The 22,836-nt window shown below is 38.4% G+C and overlaps 1 protein-coding gene across 7 annotated transcripts in view; it reads right to left on the bottom strand.

Annotated features, from left to right (window-relative positions):
- LOC134805565 (uncharacterized) overlaps positions 1–22,836 on the bottom strand; it is a 77,012-nt gene that overhangs the window by 11,528 nt on the left and 42,648 nt on the right. For 4 of the 7 annotated variants that reach the window (XM_063778859.1, XM_063778841.1, XM_063778868.1 and 1 more), the window contains 10 exons: positions 15,788–15,938; positions 14,043–14,289; positions 12,872–12,967; positions 5,244–5,490; positions 4,519–4,699; positions 4,284–4,440; positions 1,659–3,929; positions 1,264–1,387; positions 808–1,162; positions 148–397 (listed from right to left, as the gene is read on the bottom strand). In XM_063778859.1, the coding sequence (XP_063634929.1) occupies positions 148–397; positions 808–1,162; positions 1,264–1,387; positions 1,659–3,929; positions 4,284–4,440; positions 4,519–4,699; positions 5,244–5,490; positions 12,872–12,967; positions 14,043–14,289; positions 15,788–15,938 (4,079 nt within the window). Of the gene's footprint in view, positions 1–147; positions 398–807; positions 1,163–1,263; positions 1,388–1,658; positions 3,930–4,283; positions 4,441–4,518; positions 4,700–5,243; positions 5,491–7,222; positions 7,613–12,871; positions 12,968–14,042; positions 14,290–15,787; positions 15,939–22,836 lie in introns of those variants that run through there. The other 3 variants (XM_063778863.1, XM_063778846.1, XM_063778874.1) reach the window with 3 other exon arrangements.

Here is a 22,836-nt window from a genome sequence, read left to right as displayed (position 1 = left end):
GTCTAGCGATCTGTGAGCCGGAATGGCACAATCAAGAGAGCTCCTAAATGATATGACCTGATAGAAATATCAGGTATCCCTGGGTATTCACGGGCGGCCACGATTCTCAGCGATGAGTAAACGATAAAACTGAGTAACGTAACTCACCCGACTAGCAGCGCGCATGTCGCTCTCGATCTTCTTGAAGCTGCGGTGCAGCTCGCGCATCTCGAACATGAGGTCGAGCGAGAAGGGCAGCAGGCGTAGCGGCTCCAGCGCGGCCTGCAGCGAGTCCAGCAGCGCGCGGCAACGCGGCGACTGCACGCCGGCCAGCAGCAGCGAGTCCGCGTTGTAGGCTTTGCTCAGCACCGACTCTCGCGTGCGCACGTACGATACCCACGCGTCCACCGATTGAGCGCTGTACAAAATACCGTACACTATGTTAAAAAGGTACGAATTTAAATTCTAAAATTTATAAGATTATTTTACATACAAGGCTGGTCGGGAACTCCAAATAACTCAACAGTAATCTTGTATATTATAGTTGTAGGAATATACTAAGCCTAAGGACTCCTATCTGTATTTTAAATTATAAATAACAATTTCATTTCATTATTATAGACTTTGCGGGACATTTGCAGAAAATCTCTCTTTAGCCAAGATCATGATACGTTCGAAACAAAACTTTAAAAGAGGAATAAAAATGGATTTCTATTTGATATCATTTTGTAATCACTCGTTCTTGAATCTTACTTATACTTATGTACCTATTGGTGCAACAATTCTATCAATTTCGCACATACATATAATGACTGTACAACAACTCACTTTAATAGTCCCAGAATGAAGGCGTTGAATTTAACCAGCCCCTCCGTGACAGCATCTTCGCTATTGATCCTCAACACCAGCTCGTTCAAGGATTTCGTTATTGGACCCTGCCTTGCTGTAGTCTCCACCATTTGCCATACGGAGTTGTTTACGGCTCCGAAGGAGGTTTCAATATTCTCTTTAAGCCCATCTCTGAAAACGGCGTACAATGCCGGGCATAGGGCATTAAGGGCGATTTTGGCGCAAGCTGGAGATTGTTTAGAGTCACCCAGGAAAGCCAGTTCGGCTTGGTCAGTGGCCGAAGAGAAGTGTTGAATCAACATTTCCACCGCGTCCGTCACGTTTGAGACTAAGGCTGAAAAAAAGACATAATTTCAAAAACGTAATAGCCTTTTAGTTAAAATATCATTAAAATGTTTGAATCATGGTGATTTGACGACGAATCCAAATCCTTACCTCTCTTTTGTGATAAATCAATTAAGTCGTATTTTCCTCTGCTATCGTGGTGCAAGGGGCTGCTGAATTCGTCTGGGCTTATTTCAGCTTCTTCACAAATTGGTATCTCCGCCAAGTTTTTACCCTTGAAAAGTAAATAATTAAGTAACCGACATCTCAAGATAGGTATAATTAACATGTGTGAAATGAATTAGTGAACGATATAAACAGCCCAATAAAATTAGCCAGTTTAAATTTCAGGCAAAATAAAGACAACAGGCGGGTGTTGACAAAAAAGAATGTGAATAAATAAAGACATAAGTTTGGCAAACTGCAAAGAAACATAAAAGAACCAAAGGTACTCACAGAAATCAATAGGCAATGATGTCGACAAACTATTTAGAGAAAAATGATACCTGATATAGTCTTTGTGAAATTACAGCAGAAATATTAGGTGAGTTAGGCGGTGTGGTGAGACTGGCTACTTTCAGCTCTTCCATTGCCTTCACTTGGGTTGGTTGAGTTTCGGGCTTGGCCTCAGACTTATGGGCAAAACTAACAGATTTTTTGCTATTGCAGCTACTGCCGCTAGAATCTGTGGACCTTTGATTTTCTTCCTGAGAACGTTTCATTTGCAGAAACTTGGTAACCTGATTTCTTACCTTTTGGACTTGATTTTGGTCCCATTCGTCCATATTTTGGCAATTAAAGCCGCTTAATTTCAAAAACTCTTCTAATTGTTGTAAATCAGCGCTGCTGATCAGAGCGCCCGGCGGAGGGAACTCCATGTACTCAGTTTTCTTAGTTCTCGGTTTAGGCATAGGTGGCGTGTGAGGTCTGTGGTATTTCAATTCATTCGATTTGCCCGATTCTAGGCTACTCTCAGTACCGACACCTTCATCGTGGAAAAGTTCATTGTAGTCGGCATCTTTTTCGGCCGCATCGAGAAATTGCTGCGATAGTCTTTTGGCAGCTAAATCATTATTTTTCCTATATTCTATGGTTTGATTTTGTAAATAATAAGGCTCTTGCAGCGATCTTCTCTTCGTCTTGTGCTCAGTCGCAGCCGTCATACAAACGATCTGATCTTGCAAAATCTCGTCCATTTCGAACATACTGTAACGTTTTGACGGCGTGCTCGTTTTACGCGTTTTGTCCATCGACTTACGCAAAATGCTCTTAGGTAGAGGGGGTCGCGGCGGGGCGTGCTCGCCCTGCTTGGCGTACCGAGCCTGCTCGGCCGCCGAGAGCGATCGCTTCGGCACGGCGGGGTTGGTTCTCGGCCCCTCGTTGTTGCTGGCCTCCGAGCTGGTGGCGCTGTCGTAGCGGTAGACGAACAAGGGGTTGAAGTTGCCGTGTGGCGCGGGACTGGCCTGCGCGGAGGAGTCAGTGAGCATGGTGGAGGAGCCGCGGTAGCCGGACGAGGGCTGCGTGGCCGTGCTGGAGCTGGACGACACGGTCGTGTTATGCCCCGCCAGGTTGTTGCAGTCGCAACTCATGGGCCTGCCCTTAGATCTGGGTGTCGCGTTACAGTATTTGTCACCACATTTTGATCCACATTCTTTTTCTCTTACGTTATGCATCAATTCGGGTAACTCTGATAACATTTGCTTGCATTCTGTGGGTAGCAAAAAGTTTAGTGAATCCCAATCTTTTATGTGCCCGAGCCCCTTCTTTTTTAGCATCTCCACGTCGTTGCAAGAAAATGGTCGTTTACCTTTAACGTTCAGTCTGTTCCTCTTGATTTCGCTTGATTTTGGCGATACGTTTACTTTTACAGGATTCAAGTATATATTTGGTCGGCCATTCAGAAAACTGATATCGGGAAGCGTGTAGTTAGGGTACAATATAAATACAGGTTTCTCACAGTCTCCTTCTTTAAGTTTCTCAAGAAACGAGGGTTCCACCACCTTGAATAGTTCACGTTCATGGGATATGGTCGACATTTGTAACGTGGACGTCTGCATACTCTTATCAATAGTGGTGGTCTCGAGATGAGTAGAAGTAGATTTGTTATCAAAAGGCTCTCTTTGCAATAATCGATTCATTTTTGTAATCTGAGTTCCATCCGACTCTGAGCAACTCGATATACTAACACTAGTGTTGGACGATTGGGAAGAATATGATTTTTTATTACTTTTCAGTCTTGAAGGGCTGTTCATCATATTGACGTTAGTCCTCTTTGAGTGGCGTTTGTTTACTGTTGCATAAAGATTGGATTCGCTATCGCTTAATTTAACGCCATCATTATCTTCCTCTTCTATTACTTCATCATAAACTCTATTATTGTACGGGTTGCTAGGTGGAATCTCATCGTAAATTACTGAACCCTCTTCCGGTAGATCACATGGCAATTCCATTTGAGAACGCACTGAAATTTTGGAATCATCTTTTGGCTCTCCCATGGAGTCACTTTCACCACCAGAGCTAGACGGCCAGCATTCTGACCTGTCTATTTGATCCAACCCAACTACACCATCGTTGCTTTTTTGTTTCATAAACAGTTTTACCAGGCTAAAGGCCTGCTTTGGTTGACTTTTGTCTGAAGATGACTGGTTTTCGGTAGAGGAGGTACTCATTGGTTCTGAATGCTGACTTCCGTGCGTCGAACGGTGCTGCGATACATCGTATACTTTCATGCAGGTAGGAGTACCCATTAACCTTTGATTGGTGGTGAAAGAATCGACCTGGAAACAAGGGCATAACAAAGTGTTAATGAAAGGCAACAAGGTCAAGCTTACGGAGCGGTAATAACAATCACAGGGCAGCTAGATTTGAATTTAAGGTAGGAACTATGATTACAGGTCGGGTGGATGTAGTTATTTTCTACTATTCTACTATAAATTAACACCACAGCTGCTTATTATTCGTTGGTTTTATTTTTTGAGGTAGCGTATTTGCATATTAAGGTAGGGCATTTTCCACAATGCCCTCCGTGTACAACTCTGCAATAGGTTTCATATCTTTAAAAAACAGGCATAATTGAGATCATAAATAAAGTAATTATTATTTAGTCTATTGTTATTAGTATATTTTCGTACCGTTGAATTGCTGAGAGCAGCCGAGTTGATGGAACTGCTCATAATCTTTCTTCTGTAGAGGTTTGGCAGACTTTGGCTCTTGATAACCGAGTTGCTCATATCACTTGTTGTATCGGTCGCTTCATGGGAATCCTCATTGTTGTTCCCCGAAGGGTGCCTGTGTACATGCCAATATATGAGTGATTCATTGACAACAATTAAAATAAAACCATTTTTATAAACATGTCAAACTTACCTCTTTAAAGGCGAATGGTTGGTCTGTTTCTTAAGCTTACTCCAAGTAGTTAATCCTAAGTCACTCCTAGCCATAGAAGTAGTTAGCTTATTGGTTAGTTTCTTACATCTTTCTAATAATTCTAAATTCCTGCGTGTTCTTTCATCTAGCGTTGCATTATCTTCTTGCTTATCCAATTTGTCTGAAAATAGAACGAAGACAATTATCTACAAAGTGTATGTACATTTCGACACAATGAATCATATTGGACGTAATCACGACTAAGGTAAACAATTATGTCATTATCTGAAATTCCTCACTATGTAATGTATGATTGGATCGAACGATTCATTTTTCCAAAAACCTAATTTTAAATTGATAAAAAAATTTTGAAACTTGGATTGAAAATTTACTTTGTTACTTATACACAAGTTTATTTTTACAGTTTTGGGACTTCAATTGATATGTTTTAATTCCGGTAATAAAATTGGAAATATTCAACAAAGTGTAACAAACTACAATAGTACAATAAAACCAAAGAGCGTGTTTTTCCTATATTGCCTAGGTACACATAATTTATAGCACATAAAACTTCCAGGAGTATTTTATCCTCATGCGCGTTAAATATGGGTACTTTAGTTACTTATAGGGGTAAAATACCTTCGACACGTAAGTTGATAAATAATAACAATATACGTACATATCTAGGTGAAAAAGCGAAACAATTTCAATGCAAAATAACTAACCATGTTTTTGATTGACGGCAAACTCGTTACACTCGCTGTCTTCGGAGTAGACGGTAAGGCTGCCCTCGAAGGCGATGGTGTAGTTGTCCTTGTTGGCCTGGCACGTGAGGATGAGGTCCTGCTCCGCGGGCAGCGAGCAGTCCAGGCTGTCCACGCTGAAGTGCACGCCGTGCTCCTTCACCGGCGAGAACAGCAGCTCCGACTTGCAGATCGACATCGTGTTGATGGAACCGACGGACTCTTCGCCCTATGTACATCACTCCCATTAGGATCAACTTAAGTGCATGTACAACATTGGCATAAGATAAAATGTCTTATGTTAAACAACAATAAGGGCTCATTTGGACGGCGCGCGAACTCGCATGCGATTTTAGTTACATTGCGGACCATTGAGGTTACATAAATTCTGCCGACCGATCAAATGGATGGTGTTTAGCAAAAATGAGTCATCCCACATCCATTTTGCAATAAAATGTCAACTTTACGCGTCAATATTTTGAGTTGACATCTTATTGAAAAATTAATGTGGGTTGACACATTATTGCGTATCAGCATCCAAATAACGCAATGTAATGAAACTCGCATGCGAGTTCTCGCACCGTCTAAATGAGCCCTAATGGTTGGAACATTCAGTGAACGAGCGATATCAGTGGTGCACTGTAACTGTGTATTGTAGGCGTCGTTGTACCCAGTAATGGGCGGATATATTATATTGTAAAGATCACCTTTTACTCGCTGTCGTGTATGAAATCTTAGGTACCCTCCTTTAGAATGTTGAAGTGAACAGTATTAAGTATAACATACAAATATTTTTAACGATAGGAATGTTATGTTTAGATAGGTATATCAAGCCATTTGGTCATTAATTAATATGTTGTTCCTTATTATACCATATCTAGGTATATAACATATAAAGAGGAGTGTTCTCGAAATGTTTCTCGGAAGATTTCAACACATGAACGGCTCTCGCTAGAACATAAACATCTACGCTGCACGGGTATTTTGGATGCGGATGCAACTCGAGACTAAAATAGGAAACAAGCTGTAACTTTTACTTTACAACTGCTGTGATCAATCCATCTATTTGGGCTATCTAACATCTTTTGATTAAAGAATGAGGTAATTGAGACATATGTTACATCTAAGGATTAAAGATAATCTTGATAATACATTTATCTACTCCAAATTAAACGAATATCGTAAAATTAAAAATAGTAGGTAGGTAATACCTAAATTTATAGAAAGTCATAAAGTAGCAATGATTAAAACATTTTATTTCTAGGGAAACTAAGTGTCAGATAGTGCCGTGACGATGCATTTTTTTCTGTTCTTTATTTTAACTAGAATGCTTGTCTGTTACGTATAAAATAATGCTTTTTAGTTTCATAATTCATATGAAACGATAAATAGCATAAATCCTTTATTAATCGAATGTTCAAGAGTTCAATTGCAGTAAGTTTATGACAAACAACATGGCGACCGGCGCGGCGAGCGCACGTTATCATCAATTTAATTCCTTTTCCTGCTACAATGAGGTCACAAACCAAACAACCACTCATTTATATTATACATGGACCAGTAGGTAACAAACATATCGATGTACTATCTAATTAATTTAATTACTAATTACTTATACACAGTACACAGTCGAATTTGCTTTGTTGAGAATTTGGGGGTAATTTGATATTCTTATTGACATAATGATTAGTAATAGATGTGTAAATAAACAAAAACATGAATCATATGTTATTAGTGGCATAGAGAGAGAGTAGGTATAAGAACAGATAACATTGTGGTGCGATATAAAAAGTTATTGCAGAGTTTTGACGAAAAATATGATATTTGCATAGGAGATGATGATGGTTGCAAATCTATAATGACAAATGAGTAGCTAATTGGTAATTTAAACTGTTAACAAATATAGGAAGGCCTAGAAATTCGGCTGTTGAAAAAAAAGTGTATGCTTTAAGATGACTCACTGAGTAATATCCATCGTAGGATTCCCAATCATAACCGTCCGTCACACCCATTTTGAAATAAACGCCTATCGGCACTGTCCACGTGATCACTGTTCACTCTCAAATAAAAACCACTACTTTGAGACTAAAACTAAACGTTTAAATACAATGAAAAAGTTACAAAGTCCAATGTTTATGTCACGCAAACATAACTGTCCACTGGGTCACTTGTTCCGGGGTCAAACTTGGGATTAGAAGAGTTCCAACGAGTTGGCTTCATCGTAAGGAAGTACAGAGTACAATCTGTCCGAGAGCCCTGGGCGCGACTGGGGCAGCGGGAATACACATTTTAATATTAGCCACCGCGTGCGCTTCTCAAACCTCAGGGATATATAATGACGCTCTATCGACGTGTTATCAACACCGGGCTATGAACACAACTGTAAAAATATGTAGGTATGTGTAGATTGCGGAGGGCGGTGTGCATCATTAGCATCATAATATTTGTTAATCTAATTAGCGTATTTCGGTGTGCCTCGGTTTTTAAGTCTAACAGAATAGGCGTTATTGTATACGAGTTTAAACTCAGTAACTAATATTACCGTTATTTAGGTTTCGATAACGATTGAGACCCTCAACAGTTTGAGTAGAACTGACTGATAGGATAGACTTCATTGGTAAACTCACACATGGCGGCAGTATGTGCACGACCACACAGAAGGACAATTAAATATAGCGCGCGCACACACACATCAGTATCGGTCGTATGAAGGGGAACTGGGGAGTAACGAGTAGTTGAGATTGACGCAATTCAGCGTGGACGGTACACACACATGAACACTGGTCTTATTTTGTCGTTACTACTTGTAAATCCCGTGGGACCAACGTACTGTGTTGTAAGAGTCAGGAAGACATTGTGGATGCTAGTCCAGTCCAGACTTTCGAATGGGCATGTGTGGGTGTCTCTTGGGACACCACTTACGGTTAATTGAGACCGTCGTAGCGTGACAAATTTTATCATTACTTTACTGACCGTTAAAGCAACTATGTAGTGCGAAGTAGGCCGGCGAACTAAAGTATTTATAAGAATGTATAGTAGAAATAATACGAGAATATTTTGTCAAAACAACAGATAGGGACACTTCGAAATGCAAGTAGTAGGTACATTGTACAGGGGTTAAGGGGTAACAATGTCATATTTGTTCATTGTACCTATTATTGTTTTTATTTAACACACATTATCTGTAATTAGTAGTATGACATTAGGTACAAGTAACTGAAATGTGCCAGGTGCTCTGTTGGCATGGGCGAGTATCGAATCATCGCCGCAATGCCGCATATCAATGCAGTGATCGTATATAAGACCTATTTTAAACCAATTTCAATAATGTTAATGTCCAGAGAGGAAAATGGGGACTACGTTTGTATGGAAAGGCAGTTTCGGGGCGGTTGTCCACTTTCGTCTTAAAGACTATACTGGGAAAATAGAATACTATATAGTTACCTATAGGTATATACATTTTTTTAAATATTAACCAGTTCTAACTCTGTAGGTAGATTCATAAAGTAGAAGATTTTTTTTTACACTAAAATTAATTAATTTTCTACACTAAAAGCTAATTTCTAATATCGGTCAGATATTGTAGAGCGCTGGTGGCCTAGCGGTGACAGCGTGCAACTTTCAATCCGGAGGTCACAGGTTCAACCGGTTGCTTTTCGGTGAAGGAAAACATCGTGAGGAAACTGAACTAATCTCAATAAGGCCTAGTTTCCCCTCTGGGTTGGAAGGTCAGATCAGATGGAGATGGCAGTCGCTTTCGTAAAAACTAGTGCCTACGTCAATTTTTGGGATTAGTTGTCAAGCTGACCCCAGGCTCTCATGAGCCGTGGTAAAATGCAGGGATAACGCGAGGAAGAGGAGAAGGGTCAGATATTGTATATTGAAATATTTCTATGAACAGCAACGCGTAAATAGTTATTTGATTTACAAGGGGGCAAAGTTGGTGTTTAACCGCTCGTGCTAATATTGATATCCGAGTAAGCGAAAGATTCCAAAACAAATTTTGCCACCGAGCGAAACACAACATTTTTCATCACACCAACGCGAGGAAAATACCAACTGTAAAACATCAAACAAAATGAAATAAAATCAAATCCAAATGAATGTTATTAAATATTTATCATCCAAAATCATCATTTAAAAGCATTCTATCAACCAACATGAGCAAACAACTCAAAATTTGCATAAGTAATATTACTTTGCCTCACATGTGGATAAAATACAAATTTCTTATCAGTTTTTTAAGTGCAAAGTAAGCCTTTCCGAGCTGGTGTAGTGAAAATAACTCCAAAAAATATTTGAAAACGGGCTACTGTCATACCTGCCGCAGGAGCAATTTAGGGGGTGATTTCTAATGGGAGGGCGACGCGCTAAACTTCTCTAGCTCTTCTTTGCCGCCATTTCTTACGTTTTCTCATTTAGCTTATAAAACAAACAAAATAGAGCAAAAACATATATGAAAAACGTAAATTCGCTGTGTATTTTTTAACCATGGTATTTGAAGCTACATAAACTAATTACAGGCATAGATATAGTTTATCCTATTGTAAGTACAAAATTCCTGAGCAATCTAGCATTATCTAGCCAGTCATTTTAAAATGAGAGCGTAATAACGTACCAGCGTTTGTACGGAGAACCGAGCTTGCTGCAGACTCTAAACAGATGACGGTGGGCTTCAGGATCAATCTTGAAATAGTTGCGACCGACCATATACCAGAATCCTTAAGTGCAAGCATGAGAAATTGGGAGTATTGGGACGGATGCCGCCGTGACCGGGTGGTTTACAGGTTAGCCGCCAACGTTGTCTAGAATCCGGTGTCGGGCACTGCTGGAGGGCTTGATAACTTTTTCTTTATAATAGATGTACACCTATGCATGTATCAGAGTGACTAACAAAACGTCCGTGAGACATATTAAATATATTTAACCAGGTTACACATGTATAAGTATATACCTAAGGTCGATGATTGCTCGGCATGTTTCACTCCTAATAACAAGGAGCACTATCAGAGACCCGCCCGCAATCTGCGTCTGCGTGCGTCGGACCACCAACGCGCGAGCTCTCTTCGCAGCAATTAAATATTATGACATTTAATATTTGAATTTTAATAATCAGTTACAGTAATTACCTAGTGGATTCATTTTTTGTAAAATTTGCATGTCGTTGTGTGCGACTGAATACTGTAATACCACATAACAAAACATCACCTTTGTATTTTAGAATTAAGTATTCTTGCAAATAAAAAATCTTTATCTTTTATCTTTATCTTTAATAAATAAAAATGTAAAATTCTGGCTACCCTATGTTGTTGTACTATTAATAAATAGTCCACATCACGTGCCTCATTTATGTTATTTTATAGGAATTATACTTCCACTTTTAGTATGTTTTGTTTCCAGACCCTACCTCTTAAGGTCCACCAAACAAAATTTCCCTATTTTTAATTCTAACCTCGTTGTATGGTAAAATATATAAGTCATGGTCTAATAAAACATGGTCTTCTATTCCCAGAGTGACACGGGCCTACGTCACAATAACATTGCCACTTTATTTCAACATAACATGTTACATGGGTACATTATACCTATGGTTAATAAGTTAAAATATTTCTTTATAATTTTATAATTTTCATTTATATGTATTTTATTAAATTTTACAATAACACGTCATTTTTAATTATTCGTTAGCAATATCTTCCGATTCACGACAGAAATTTCAGACGTTCGGGTAGGTAATTCTGTTTACACTACTGACAACACAGGATAGCGCTGTCACATTTGACAATTCGGATCTAGATAACTTCATGCCCTGACCGTCATCCTTGTCGAACGCGTGTTAATTGTTATTTCCTTCTCGCTCAGTGTCAGCAGTCGCAGTGTTTTCCAAACTTTTCACGCCGTAAGCTTGGTAATTAATGTGTAACTGTGAATTAGTTTTTCAAACGTTTGTCTTGTATAGATAAATAAAGTTTAATTTAATACATTAGATTTGTTTTATTTTACTATGTTTCTACATGAATACCTTAAAATTAATGCCGTTAAAATAATTTTCACCGTTGGTTAAAATTCTCCCACATTTTAAAGTTTGAGAACCTGTAAACAGCATGATGACGTAGGCCCGTGTCAGTTAGGTCATACGCGAATCTCGGAATAGAGTACCAGGCGGAGTATATTATTATACCATGATATAAGTCAATTTTTAAAATTGTTATGTGAATTGTGCCTCGTGCAATAAAGAGCATCATCATCAACACCTCTATCAAAGAAAATCATTGTAACAAAGAGAAAAGCTGACACTTTCATATGTATATGTAGGGCGTATATTTATATTGGATATAACTTTTAAGGCTCACAGACCAATATATTCTAGATTGCAGTTCCTGAATCGTTATGTAAATGTCGTAGTCAGATCGTATAATCCGCCGTATTACATTACGGCTAGCCGTTTTCAAAAACAGGGGCGTTTTGAAATGCGGCGGTTCGACGATTAGCCGGATTGTCATTGCGATACGTTCTTCAATAAGGCGGCCTACGTTTAGCCGCATCGTACTACTATTTTAGATTGTAGAGTGACCAGTTCTTTCGGTCGCCTACGTAACCGGAGTTTGACAATGTTTGCAATTTAATTTATTTTTACCATTGTCCCACGTCCCACCGCACTACATGTGTTTCTTTTCCAAAACATTTCCTCCACAACTTCGGGGGCAAGCGGGGCTCCTATTTCTGGGCCGTTTGCCCTTCGGGCATCTGAAGCTACCTAACGAACCTAACCTACTTACCTACCTACGCTTTTTTCCCCAAAGTGTAATGTTTTCACGGACGTCTCACTAAATCAATAGGTAGGTAGGGTAGGTGCGTTAGGTAGCTTCAGATGCCCGAAGGGCAAACCGCTCAGAAATAGGAGCCCCGCGAAGCGGGGCTCCGTCTAGTTAAGTTGCGAAGGAAATGTTTTTTGTAAAGAAACAGTCCCACGAACTTCAGATTTGATGGACACCCCAGCGTTTGTCAGGCAGCGCCACGAGTGTTAAAAATGGGAACTAAAAACTGTCAAAGCGGCGGCTAATGACTCGCTGTATTACATTACGGCTAGCCGTGTTGAAGAACGTATGGCGCCGAATACATTCCGGCGGATTCTCATTCAGCCGCATTCAATCCGGCTAATCGTTAAACCGCCGCATTTCAAAACGCCCCTGTTTTTGAAAACGGCTAGCCGTAATGTAATACGGCGGATTATATGATCCGACTGCGACATAAACACAGCGACATCTACTGAAATACTACTGAAACATTTTAATTGCTACGGCGCTGGACTAGGTGGCGCTGCTATGCTCAAAAATAGGTACACATACTGAAATTTACTCGTGGAAATATTGAATATAGTTCAAGAGTTACTAATTTTGGTTCTATTGACTAACTATACATATATATTATGACTTGTTAACTAAACAATTAAATCTGCTAGTTCTAAACAGTCATAACCAAAACGTTAAATAGTGCACAACATGTAATAGAATGAAATGAAATGATTTAAGCACTGATGGAATAGAAACTATGTAACATAGAACAAGAAACGATTAAAATGAACTATCGAAGAGCAATGAGTGGCGAACCTGAAAACTACTGTCGCCACTGAGAGAGCTGTCGAACCGAAACTTTTCCATGAGAGAACTCGAGATGCTGGCGAACATCTCGCCTCGGGGGTTACTCTGCAATGCACCATGACATGGTCAACCACAAGAATTAGAATACAACTGAAAATAAACATAAATATAAAGGAATAAATAAGATGGGTTCATAAATAATAAAATATAAACCGGCACCGATAGTGGTTAATAATGGTTAATAAATAAAATCGACGCGGACTCCGTTTTTTAACCATTTCTTGAATGTTCAAGGTTTTCGATTTAAAATTATTGACAAATGCAAGATATTAAAATACGTTTGCTTCATAATTACTGCTGATACTTTTTCGCAAGCAATGTTTATAAGACGTAACAGCGTGTCGTGTCCTTTTATGATGACTTCCTTTTTAGTCACACTGTGACACACGCAGGAGATTCATTATTTAAAACCTCTTTAATGAAAACCCCAAGACTTCACAGTTACGACATTTCTCAAAGGGTCTCTTTACCGCTAATTACATTTTATGGCTTGAGGTGACATTCGGATGGCAATTGCAGCTGTATTATGGTTGCAACATTAACTGCTGCGGCCTTGACGCGGGCGCTGTATCCGTCAATTTCCTTGATAAAATTAGTGACGGATTGAACATCATAATCGCGGCAGTAATTCACTCATTTTAAAGTCTGTTGGGAAAGAAAAGAGACGTGGAATATGGTCCCATACTGGAAGGGTACGATGATAGATGCCATATCCATACTTCTTCCACCTCCATAGATCTTCTAGTTTGAAAAATATTATGATTTCCTTGATGTGTGCGGAAAGAGAATGCGGAATGGGAATCTGTGTGGAATGTATGGGGACATATTCCACGACTCATTTCTTTCCGAACAGACTTTAAAATGAGTGAATTACAGTGATGCACTTTGCAGTTGACATCCGAATGTTACTTGTAGGGATGATATCGAAAGTTAAAACCATAATAGAATGTTTATACGAACTATTATCATATGTTACTTCATATATAAGGTATATAGTAGTACATTATATACCTACATAAGGTATATAGTTCGAACATATAGTTTGACAACTTTTTCCTCTTTCGATTTCATCCAAATTGCGAATCAGAACTACGAGACAGGATGTCCAATTTAAACTTACGTCATGCGTTCGGTCATCAGTTATGGTGTCGTGCGGGAGATTGGCTGTCATGAGCAGGGCGTGGATGTCTTCGGTCTTGAAGCTTTCCATGTCGGCCTCGGCGAGGTTGGCATCGAGGTCGCGCGCGATGTCGTTGTAGCGCGACGTGAACTCGAAGCGTGAGGCGAGATCGCTGATGCCTTTGTAGGACGCCGACACGGAGGACAACACCGACGTGTGGTGACAGGAGCCGTCGCGGAATATCGGGCTGGAAACAAACATTTGTAATATTTAGTGACAAGTGAGATTCGGGGAATAAGTATTGTAACTTATGGTAAGTGTTGAGGTGGTGTTGAGTGACTGTTGTCATATAGCGTTATTCATAAACACACTACAAGCGTCAATTAGCCATTCATTATTTCTCTTAATCTGTCATTTTGACTTATGTATATGTAATAAAGGGATAAAATATAATTAACTAATTGAGGCTTGTACAATTTATGTAAAAGGGGGTTAATGTCTATCATTGTCTTCATTTTCTTTGACTCGTATTACGGGGTGTCACTGTTTGAAATTAAACAAAGCTATAATGATATAAAAAGCTTGCAGCTACAGTATCAGTTGGTATTTGTATAAAATCAACGCGGAGAGTTTGATTGCTGAATACAATAAAACGTAATTAACAGGTGGGTACTTAGAGTGCCTTTCCTCTTTTCAATATCGTTTTATTTTTCATCCACATTAACTATAGCGTGTAGGTACAAGCTGTACCTACACATTTCAATATTTTTAAATTCATATCACGAAAACTCGCTTCCAACTCATTGTGTGGATGTCGACATTTTTATCGCATTGACGCATTAATTGAATTCCCAGCTGCTGTAGTTTATACTTTAGTATTATGAAAATATCAAGTAATATCCGGAGCCGGAGGAGCCGGGTTCTGTTATTTTAATGTAACATTCCTGTTAACAGCACCTACACCTACAGCCTCCTTCTACATTATATCATACTTGGTGTTCGTATCATCTTTACATTGTCAACATACGGTCTAATTTGCGGAGATGGTTTTGACTGTCATAAGTTGACGTCAAATTTAAAGTATTCTATTATGCCCATCTACTCCATTTATAGAAGACACGACACTTTTAATGCTAAGTGACATCAGCACCGTAGAGGTGCAATAAATTACTTCAAAATTATAAAACCATGACATCACCCAAAAAAAATGTCGAGGTAACTAATGATAGTAATGATATCAATATTATTTTATAAAGTTTTTTTTTTTTTTAATATGAATATCATACAAGTGGAGGAATCAGAGGTTTCTCTGGCAGAGCTCATCGCTAGCCGAGGAAGTTACCTTAAGAGGAAAAGGGACGGCCGTTTCTCCATACAAAAGTAGTCCCCATTATCCTCTCTGGATATTGACATTATGGAAAATATTTTTAAATAATTTGATGCAGGTATATTAACCATAGCTATGCCCCTACGTTTGACTTTTCTAGATTTTTTGATAATAGCAAAAATTAGGACCTAAAAACAGATTTCATACAATTTTTTAAAACTCCTAACTTTAATAATAATTAAATATTCGAAAAATATCAAACGTAGAATGGCTGTGATTGATACACAACAAATTGAGTCAAAATATTTTCGATAATGTTAATATCCAGAGAGAAAAATGAGGACTACGTTTGTATGAAAAGGCGATTTCGCGCGGGTCCTCCATTGCACTCTCGTCTTAAGAGTCAAGCAACACTTACTTATAGTCGAGGAACCAAAGGTAGCCGGAGTTGTCGCAGTGCGCGTCGAGGTCGTCGGCCGAGTGCTGGCTGCCGGCGAGGCTGGTGTTGCTGTTGCAGTCCTCGTCGACGCCGGGGCTTGCCGCCTTCAGGCCCAGCCGCGGCGGTGGCCCTGGAACGTAACAAACAGTACAGTTAGCTACTGCTCAATACAAAAACTCTTTAAACCACCCCAACAATAACTACAACTTTATAATGAAGTTTTTAGTGGAAAATTAATTTCATTACTTAAAATTATATTTTTGTTATTCTATGGATCCTCATTTAGCAAGACAATAGGCTGTAAGACAGGTTTTATAGTGATAAAATATGATAATTATCATGCTGATAAAAATCACAGAAGGAAGTCAGTCGCCTATGACTAACCGGATGGCTTAGTATAAATATTGCTTGAGAACCGACAATGGTGAGCCAGGTGGAATTATAAAATAAATGAAGTAGGTATATTTGAAGAACTGTAATTATATAAAATGCTTGTAGGTAACTAAAGTGTTAACAGGACTTCCGTACCTCAAAAAGTAATTTTACTGTGTTGATTTGTAAAGGCTCTATATGTAGTTATAATTATAATATGAAACTGCGACAGGTTACCAAATTCAATAGAGGGATCGGCTATAGGTATTTCTCAGTTTCTCCGTCTCCCGGCGCCACATTATTCTGTCACGAGCATTGTATTGTAATACGGGCCCGGGTGGGCACGGGCAGGCCGCGGGCGTGGGTGGCTCGCCGGACAACATGCCTTCTAGGGAATGTTGATATCGCAGAGATGCAATAAGGAAAAGGGATATTTTTAGCTTAGAGATAGGCGCCTAGCCCCGAGTATTATTTCTAGGGCCTAGTACGTGACATGAAGATCATAGTTATTCTTGGGAATTAATAGAAGAATAGTTGCTGCCGATAAAAACCTTACGTTTCTCAACCGGTTCATACCCACGATCTTACATACTCGTACGTGCAACATCGACTCCTACTAAATATAGTCATAAGTATGCAATACCCATAATATAAATAAATTCTTGCCTAGATGCCTAATCAGGTTAAAGATTTGTGTTTTAAACATGAGTAAGAATTATGATCTTATTAAGTTAAAGATTGATGACACCTCGATGAGTCGAGCCGGTCAATAACCGTCACATCACGGTTTATGCTGATGATATACGTCTGATTCTGATCAGTGAGTTTAAGTACAGAGGCCGGTTTAAGCGGCGCATGACGCAAGTAGGTATTACTGACTCATCTCTGACTACGATTAGAGCAAAGACTTTGAGAAAGGCTGCTTAAGCAGCTTTGATTTTCTTTGCAATATCACTATCATAATAGAATAGAATTTATGTATGTATGTTTCATTTTTGCATTAAAATGATCAATGCCATCTAACCAAAATATCAAATCCATAATCCCAATATTATGTTACACCGGCATATATCAATGCGTAGGTTTATTAAAATACAACGGTAAACACAGTTTACCATAAAAATGCGCACCGGAGAAAATCGAACACAAGTTTTGTAAACAGCAATAAATAAATAGCTCTTCTACTAAATTTACAATTTAAATTGAAAAATGCGGTTAAATGCAGTTGTGACTTGTGACACGTCTTCGGCGAGACGGCCTCTTGTGGGCGGGAGCTGCATAACTTACTCAATTTCTTCAATTTATTAGCGCGGGAGATAATCTTGCAGGTGCATGTAGGTAGTGTATATAAATGTTTGCTTGTGTAGAATGTAACTCCTCTACACTCTTGGCTCACATTTTTGTCTGCATAATATATATCATATTAAAGTGAAATTTAATAACCGTTTCTTAAAATGTGTATTATTTATCCTTTACGCAAATTACCTAATGAGAAAAAAGTACTAACAATAGAGCTTACTAATAAAACACTTTGAGGGGCTACTTATTGGCACAGACTGCACTGAGCATGCTGCATGAAGCATCAGGCCAAACTACTCTATCCTATGACGTGGCGCATCCATCGGTTTGTTTTTATAATTAATTACAATGTGCCAGCACCATTAATTAGGGCATTATTATTTTAACACAAAGTAAACAAACCCGGCACTCTGGTGCATGCATCATCGCATCGAGAAAGCTTTTTACATTGTATTACGTATTATGATAACATATCCAATTAATGGCATAGTGCCAGCGACGTTTTCCGAATCTAAAATTCCCAGATGCTTTATTACCTATCTGCCGTTTAGTTTTCTAGGCAATGGATCCAAAAAATAAACGCTAATGTAAGGTATTAACCGTGTTCTCGTGTTTAATACTAACATTGCTATTCGTGTCGCAGTTATTCGTGTCGTGTCAGTCGCCCTATTTTGTCTTCCTTGGTTGGAAGCAACTCATTTTTCAAAAGGAATTAAGTCGTGAGGACCGAGCTAAGTCCTTAAATAATATAGCGGATGTCACGTTCATAACTAAGTTTATAATATAAATAACCTGAGTATAGTTTAATAAACGTGATGAGTGAAGTAATTTGAAAAAGTTTGCAGTTTAAAACATGTTTGGTTTCCTAGATGTTGTAGTGTGTTGTTTCCTTTTTGCAACGTCCAGCAGACAATCAAAATTGCCCGTGAGATCGCGCCGCTCGACTAAATTGGCCGTGATGCAAATGGAGGTCACTTGGCTTCCACCACGGCACTGCAGTTGCGACTTTAATTTTTATGTCGTACAAAACGGCAATAATGTAGTACTCGATCTTTTGGTATAGTTTTTTTCAGAATCCTAAATATCTCTAATATTTTTCTATGATGTTGAATGATAAATAATAGACTTTCGTATTTAGTCACTAAATTATTTCTTAGGTAGGTACTTAAATACGCGTAAATAAGTATGAAACAATTTGCAATTTGAACCCATAATGCCCTTCCGGTTGAATGGCATTCAAATTGTTAAAGGTGAAATGCTTCAACATATGTATTGACCATGAACACGAACGAGGGGTTAACAACTGGTTCATGGTTACCGAATCAACTCGCGAAAATTTTGAATGCACACAAACCGTTTGTCGAGAAGCTCTGAAATAGACAGTCGCCCAACTACTTACATGTTAAGAAAAATGTCCCAATGAGTGTGTTGCCAAATCATTCGTCTCTTCTACAACGACTTGATAGACAATATAGCCGGATGCTCTATCACGTGGCAAGCGCAAGCAAAATCACCTTCAAGGCTACGTCCATTTAGATACATTTGTTGTCTATCCTACTGAGAAATATGAACATGCAAGCAACGTTAGCATATTAATCGTGAGAATGGTAACGCTGCAGTGGGCAACCTTTCACCTCCCCCACAGACGTTGACTCGCCATATACGGAACCGTCGCCGGACCACCACCAGGGGCATCACTCGAGAAATGCTGTCGGTACAAATCTGGGACCACGTTCCGAGAAACTATCGTGAGGAATGTGACGTATTCGATAAGACCTCCGGAAAAGATTATACTTTACAGCAGGCAATAGGAGCCTAAATAAACAACATGAAATATGATTCTCGGTTGTGTTGTTAACGTGTTTTTGTTGTTACGCTCCGGGCTTAGGGAATTTTATTTAAGAGGATCAGATTCGGATAGAATGTACTCAACCATAACATCGGATTATCAAATCAGAATAAAATATTAAGAGTTACCTTTTAGGGACGCAGGTGTCGTTAAAAGTATTTTTTAATCCATGTCAATTTCAAAAGATAATTTATATACTTATTACTTTGTGGTCTAAAATATTTTTTTGTATCTACTATTAAAACCAGTTAAAAAGAAATATGTTTAAGTATATAAAAAAATAAAATAAACTTCTAAATACCTTAACTAACAAAAAATAAGAAGCACTGATAATATTATTCGTTAAATTAAACTTTTTATTGGATTCGTATTTTGCGGTCGCATGGACATACCTAGTTAACTCGTAGGCGGTTGTTGACGACTTGTAAATAACGATCAATGTCGCAAGTAAAAATACATCGAGGATAAATTTAAATTGAGTTAGTGAGTCATTAGAAAAAACAAAACTCTAAATGCAAGATGCTGGCGACGTAAAAGAAAACATACGAGCAGGCGCCGGGTAATTTCGTCGCAAGTGGCGGCGTGCGTTCGCAAAATGGAAGAAAACTTGCAACATAAATAGTCTCAGTGCTTGCTGTATGACCAATTCTCTAATTTTATAACCGTAACCAGCTCATGAAAACAAGAATCTAGTGGAGTTAGGAAGCTAACTAAAAATTGAAATTTTGTTATGTTTTTTATTTTAGGTAATCAATGGTAATCAACAGAAGACTATCCAAAATGTACCTACTACCTAGGTAAACATTGCAATATTATTGTTACATACTGTAGCGCTAAATCCCCAGTAATCAGCCTTGGGCTTGACTTTTGTCTGAACTATTAGGTACGAGTACAAGGTGAGTTTCGTCGAAGTGGTTTAGCCCAGTGAACAATATTTATTTAAGTAGGTACATACGGATAACTTACTTCGAAAGGTAGGTAGGCTATTTATCCTTAAACATAATACTACTGTTATAATTGTTATAAGTGCTTATATACAAATTAATTACCAGAGTCATTTTATAGCGGTCTGAATATTATTTAAATGGCTACCTACTTACCTACTTAATGAATCCCGAAAAATATTACTATCGCGAAGTTCGATGCAATATTGTTTCACTTGATTATCGCCGGTTCGCACGCAATTGGCAACGGATGTCGATGAAACTTTGCATAAAGTGATTTCGTCATAAGAAATTACCTAGTTAATGGTTACGTTTCGCCAAACACATTGTATCTGCATTCATTAATTATAAGCGAAACAATGACAGAAACTGTGTGTGCAAAGTTATGAAGATCTGCACACCATTGCATCCTATTATGCTGCAAATTACCCCAAAATAATGCAAAATATATATAAATGTGAACTCTAGATAAATCACATTACATGTAATCGGATAGGATGTTTGTCTTATTCTATTTTCCCACCTGCGATCGGTTGCGAGTAGTGGGCACGTGGGTGGTAATTGACAGATTTATCATTAAAACGATATGGCAGTAGACAATGTCCTATTATACGAGTATATGCTATGAGTAACCAGCCGCTTACGCGATACTTAGTCAAAGTAGTCTTATGTCAGGGTCGTTGTCTTCGAAACGTGGCAGGTAGGTACCTATAGGTAGAAGACATAATCATATTATTGATATTATATTTTAACAATTGTAGTCGACTTAACTAAAACTTTGATTCAATCCTAAATCATGTTATGTAAGCGTACCTCTGAACCAATAAACTACTCGTACAATAAAGTCCGTTTAAGAAGATTCTGAAGGGGTCAAAAATGCACCCAAGCGGCAAAACGCATTAATGTGAAAAATCTATGAATACTAGTTGCACAGATTTTACAGGGACCAGCATGTAAAATGGTTTATTACATAGGAAATCGCATTAAACGTAATATATGACGAGTTATGAATTAGCTTAAGGGAGTATATATAATCTCTCTTTCTCTCTTCCTAGCTATCTATCCAACATAGTGGTGTGGTCAGCTTTCCTGCTTAACCTTCTCCACTTCGCCCTGTCCAAGACAACGTCCTCGGATAACTTGCACTCACTCATGTCCTTTAGCACTAGATCCTTCCATCTTGTTCTAGGTCTGCCCTTAGATCTTCGACCGAAAGAAAGGGAGTAGGTATATAATATGTTGTATATATTGTAAGGTACATTAACCCTGACACATACCTTTTTTGAAATACTTAAGTATTATTATAGTGATATCAACAATCTAGCTATACATATATCTGTACTCGTCTGTAAATATCCTGGAACAGCAAATTTTAAGAGGTTCCCTCATCATCAATGAACGTTGACGCGATGGTTGCATACCAGTGGCAATTTAGTCACTCGACAAATGCCAACTTCCCTTTTGAAATAACGAATTGAATACGTCTCCGCCTTAGCAATATTTGTAGCAAACTCTTTTGAGTAATTGTATGGGACTGTATGGGCGTTGAAGAATAATTATGAATGCTCACAATAGTCACAATTGAAGGTACATAAGATAGTATCGAATTGTTTTTATGGAATTACAAAATGTGTTGCGTAACTTTCGTCAATGTGGGCTTCACTGAGTGGTAATTGCAGCATCAGAATCTGTTGAACAGATCCACCCACAGTCACTCAAAGTGGATACAGCAACACTGTAAACAAAACAGTGTTTTTATTTAATTGTTTCTGTTTACATAATTAAACGTAATGAGAATAAAGTATGTTACCAGTTAATTAATGAGTGTACAAAACATTTCCTTGGAATAATTTTATAACACGTTGGTGCACAAATATATGCTCAGTTAGTTAATTAGGTAATGGAATTTCATAAAGTATTAAGTTAATAATGGAAAATGAAACTGATTAAGTTTAAGGTCTCGTCTTTATAACGTATGTTATTTGATAAATGTTATAGTTATTTATTTAGATACCACTAGTAATATTATTTATCTTATCTTACAATCTTTCTGACTACCAGTACCAACTGGTACTAGGGGTACAAACAACCGTTTATCTAAACGAATTCCATATAACTGTTATTAGGGCTTGATATGTTATTTATTGGCAACCAACGCATACGCGTGGCTTGTTCGAAAAATTATATTCTTATATTGTACCATACGGCCAGTAGCGCTAATCACGAAAAAAATTATTCGTGGGACTCTATGTACTCGTATAAAGTATTTTTTCTATATACTGGGAAACTATTATATAGGCTACGGCGTAGCTTTCTCAGAATAATAATGAGTCAAAAGATGCACAACAACGCCCATTCAGATAAATACGTATTTAATTTAACCTTAACACAAATGGATTAGTGTTCCCAGCCAGTATAATCATGAACAATATGTTCCTCGCCTAATTAATGGCTGGCAGTGGAAGCTCCAACACTCAGGGGGCACCACGCCGTGCCCCACCTTCGTTAGAATACAATACCCCTATCAGATTGAACCCATTGTAAGACCAATATGCACGTCTCTC

This window comes from Cydia splendana, chromosome 2 (assembly GCF_910591565.1).
Source record: "Cydia splendana chromosome 2, ilCydSple1.2, whole genome shotgun sequence".
Taxonomy (NCBI): domain Eukaryota; kingdom Metazoa; phylum Arthropoda; class Insecta; order Lepidoptera; family Tortricidae; genus Cydia; species Cydia splendana.
This window is presented reverse-complemented; position numbering and strand designations above follow the sequence as displayed.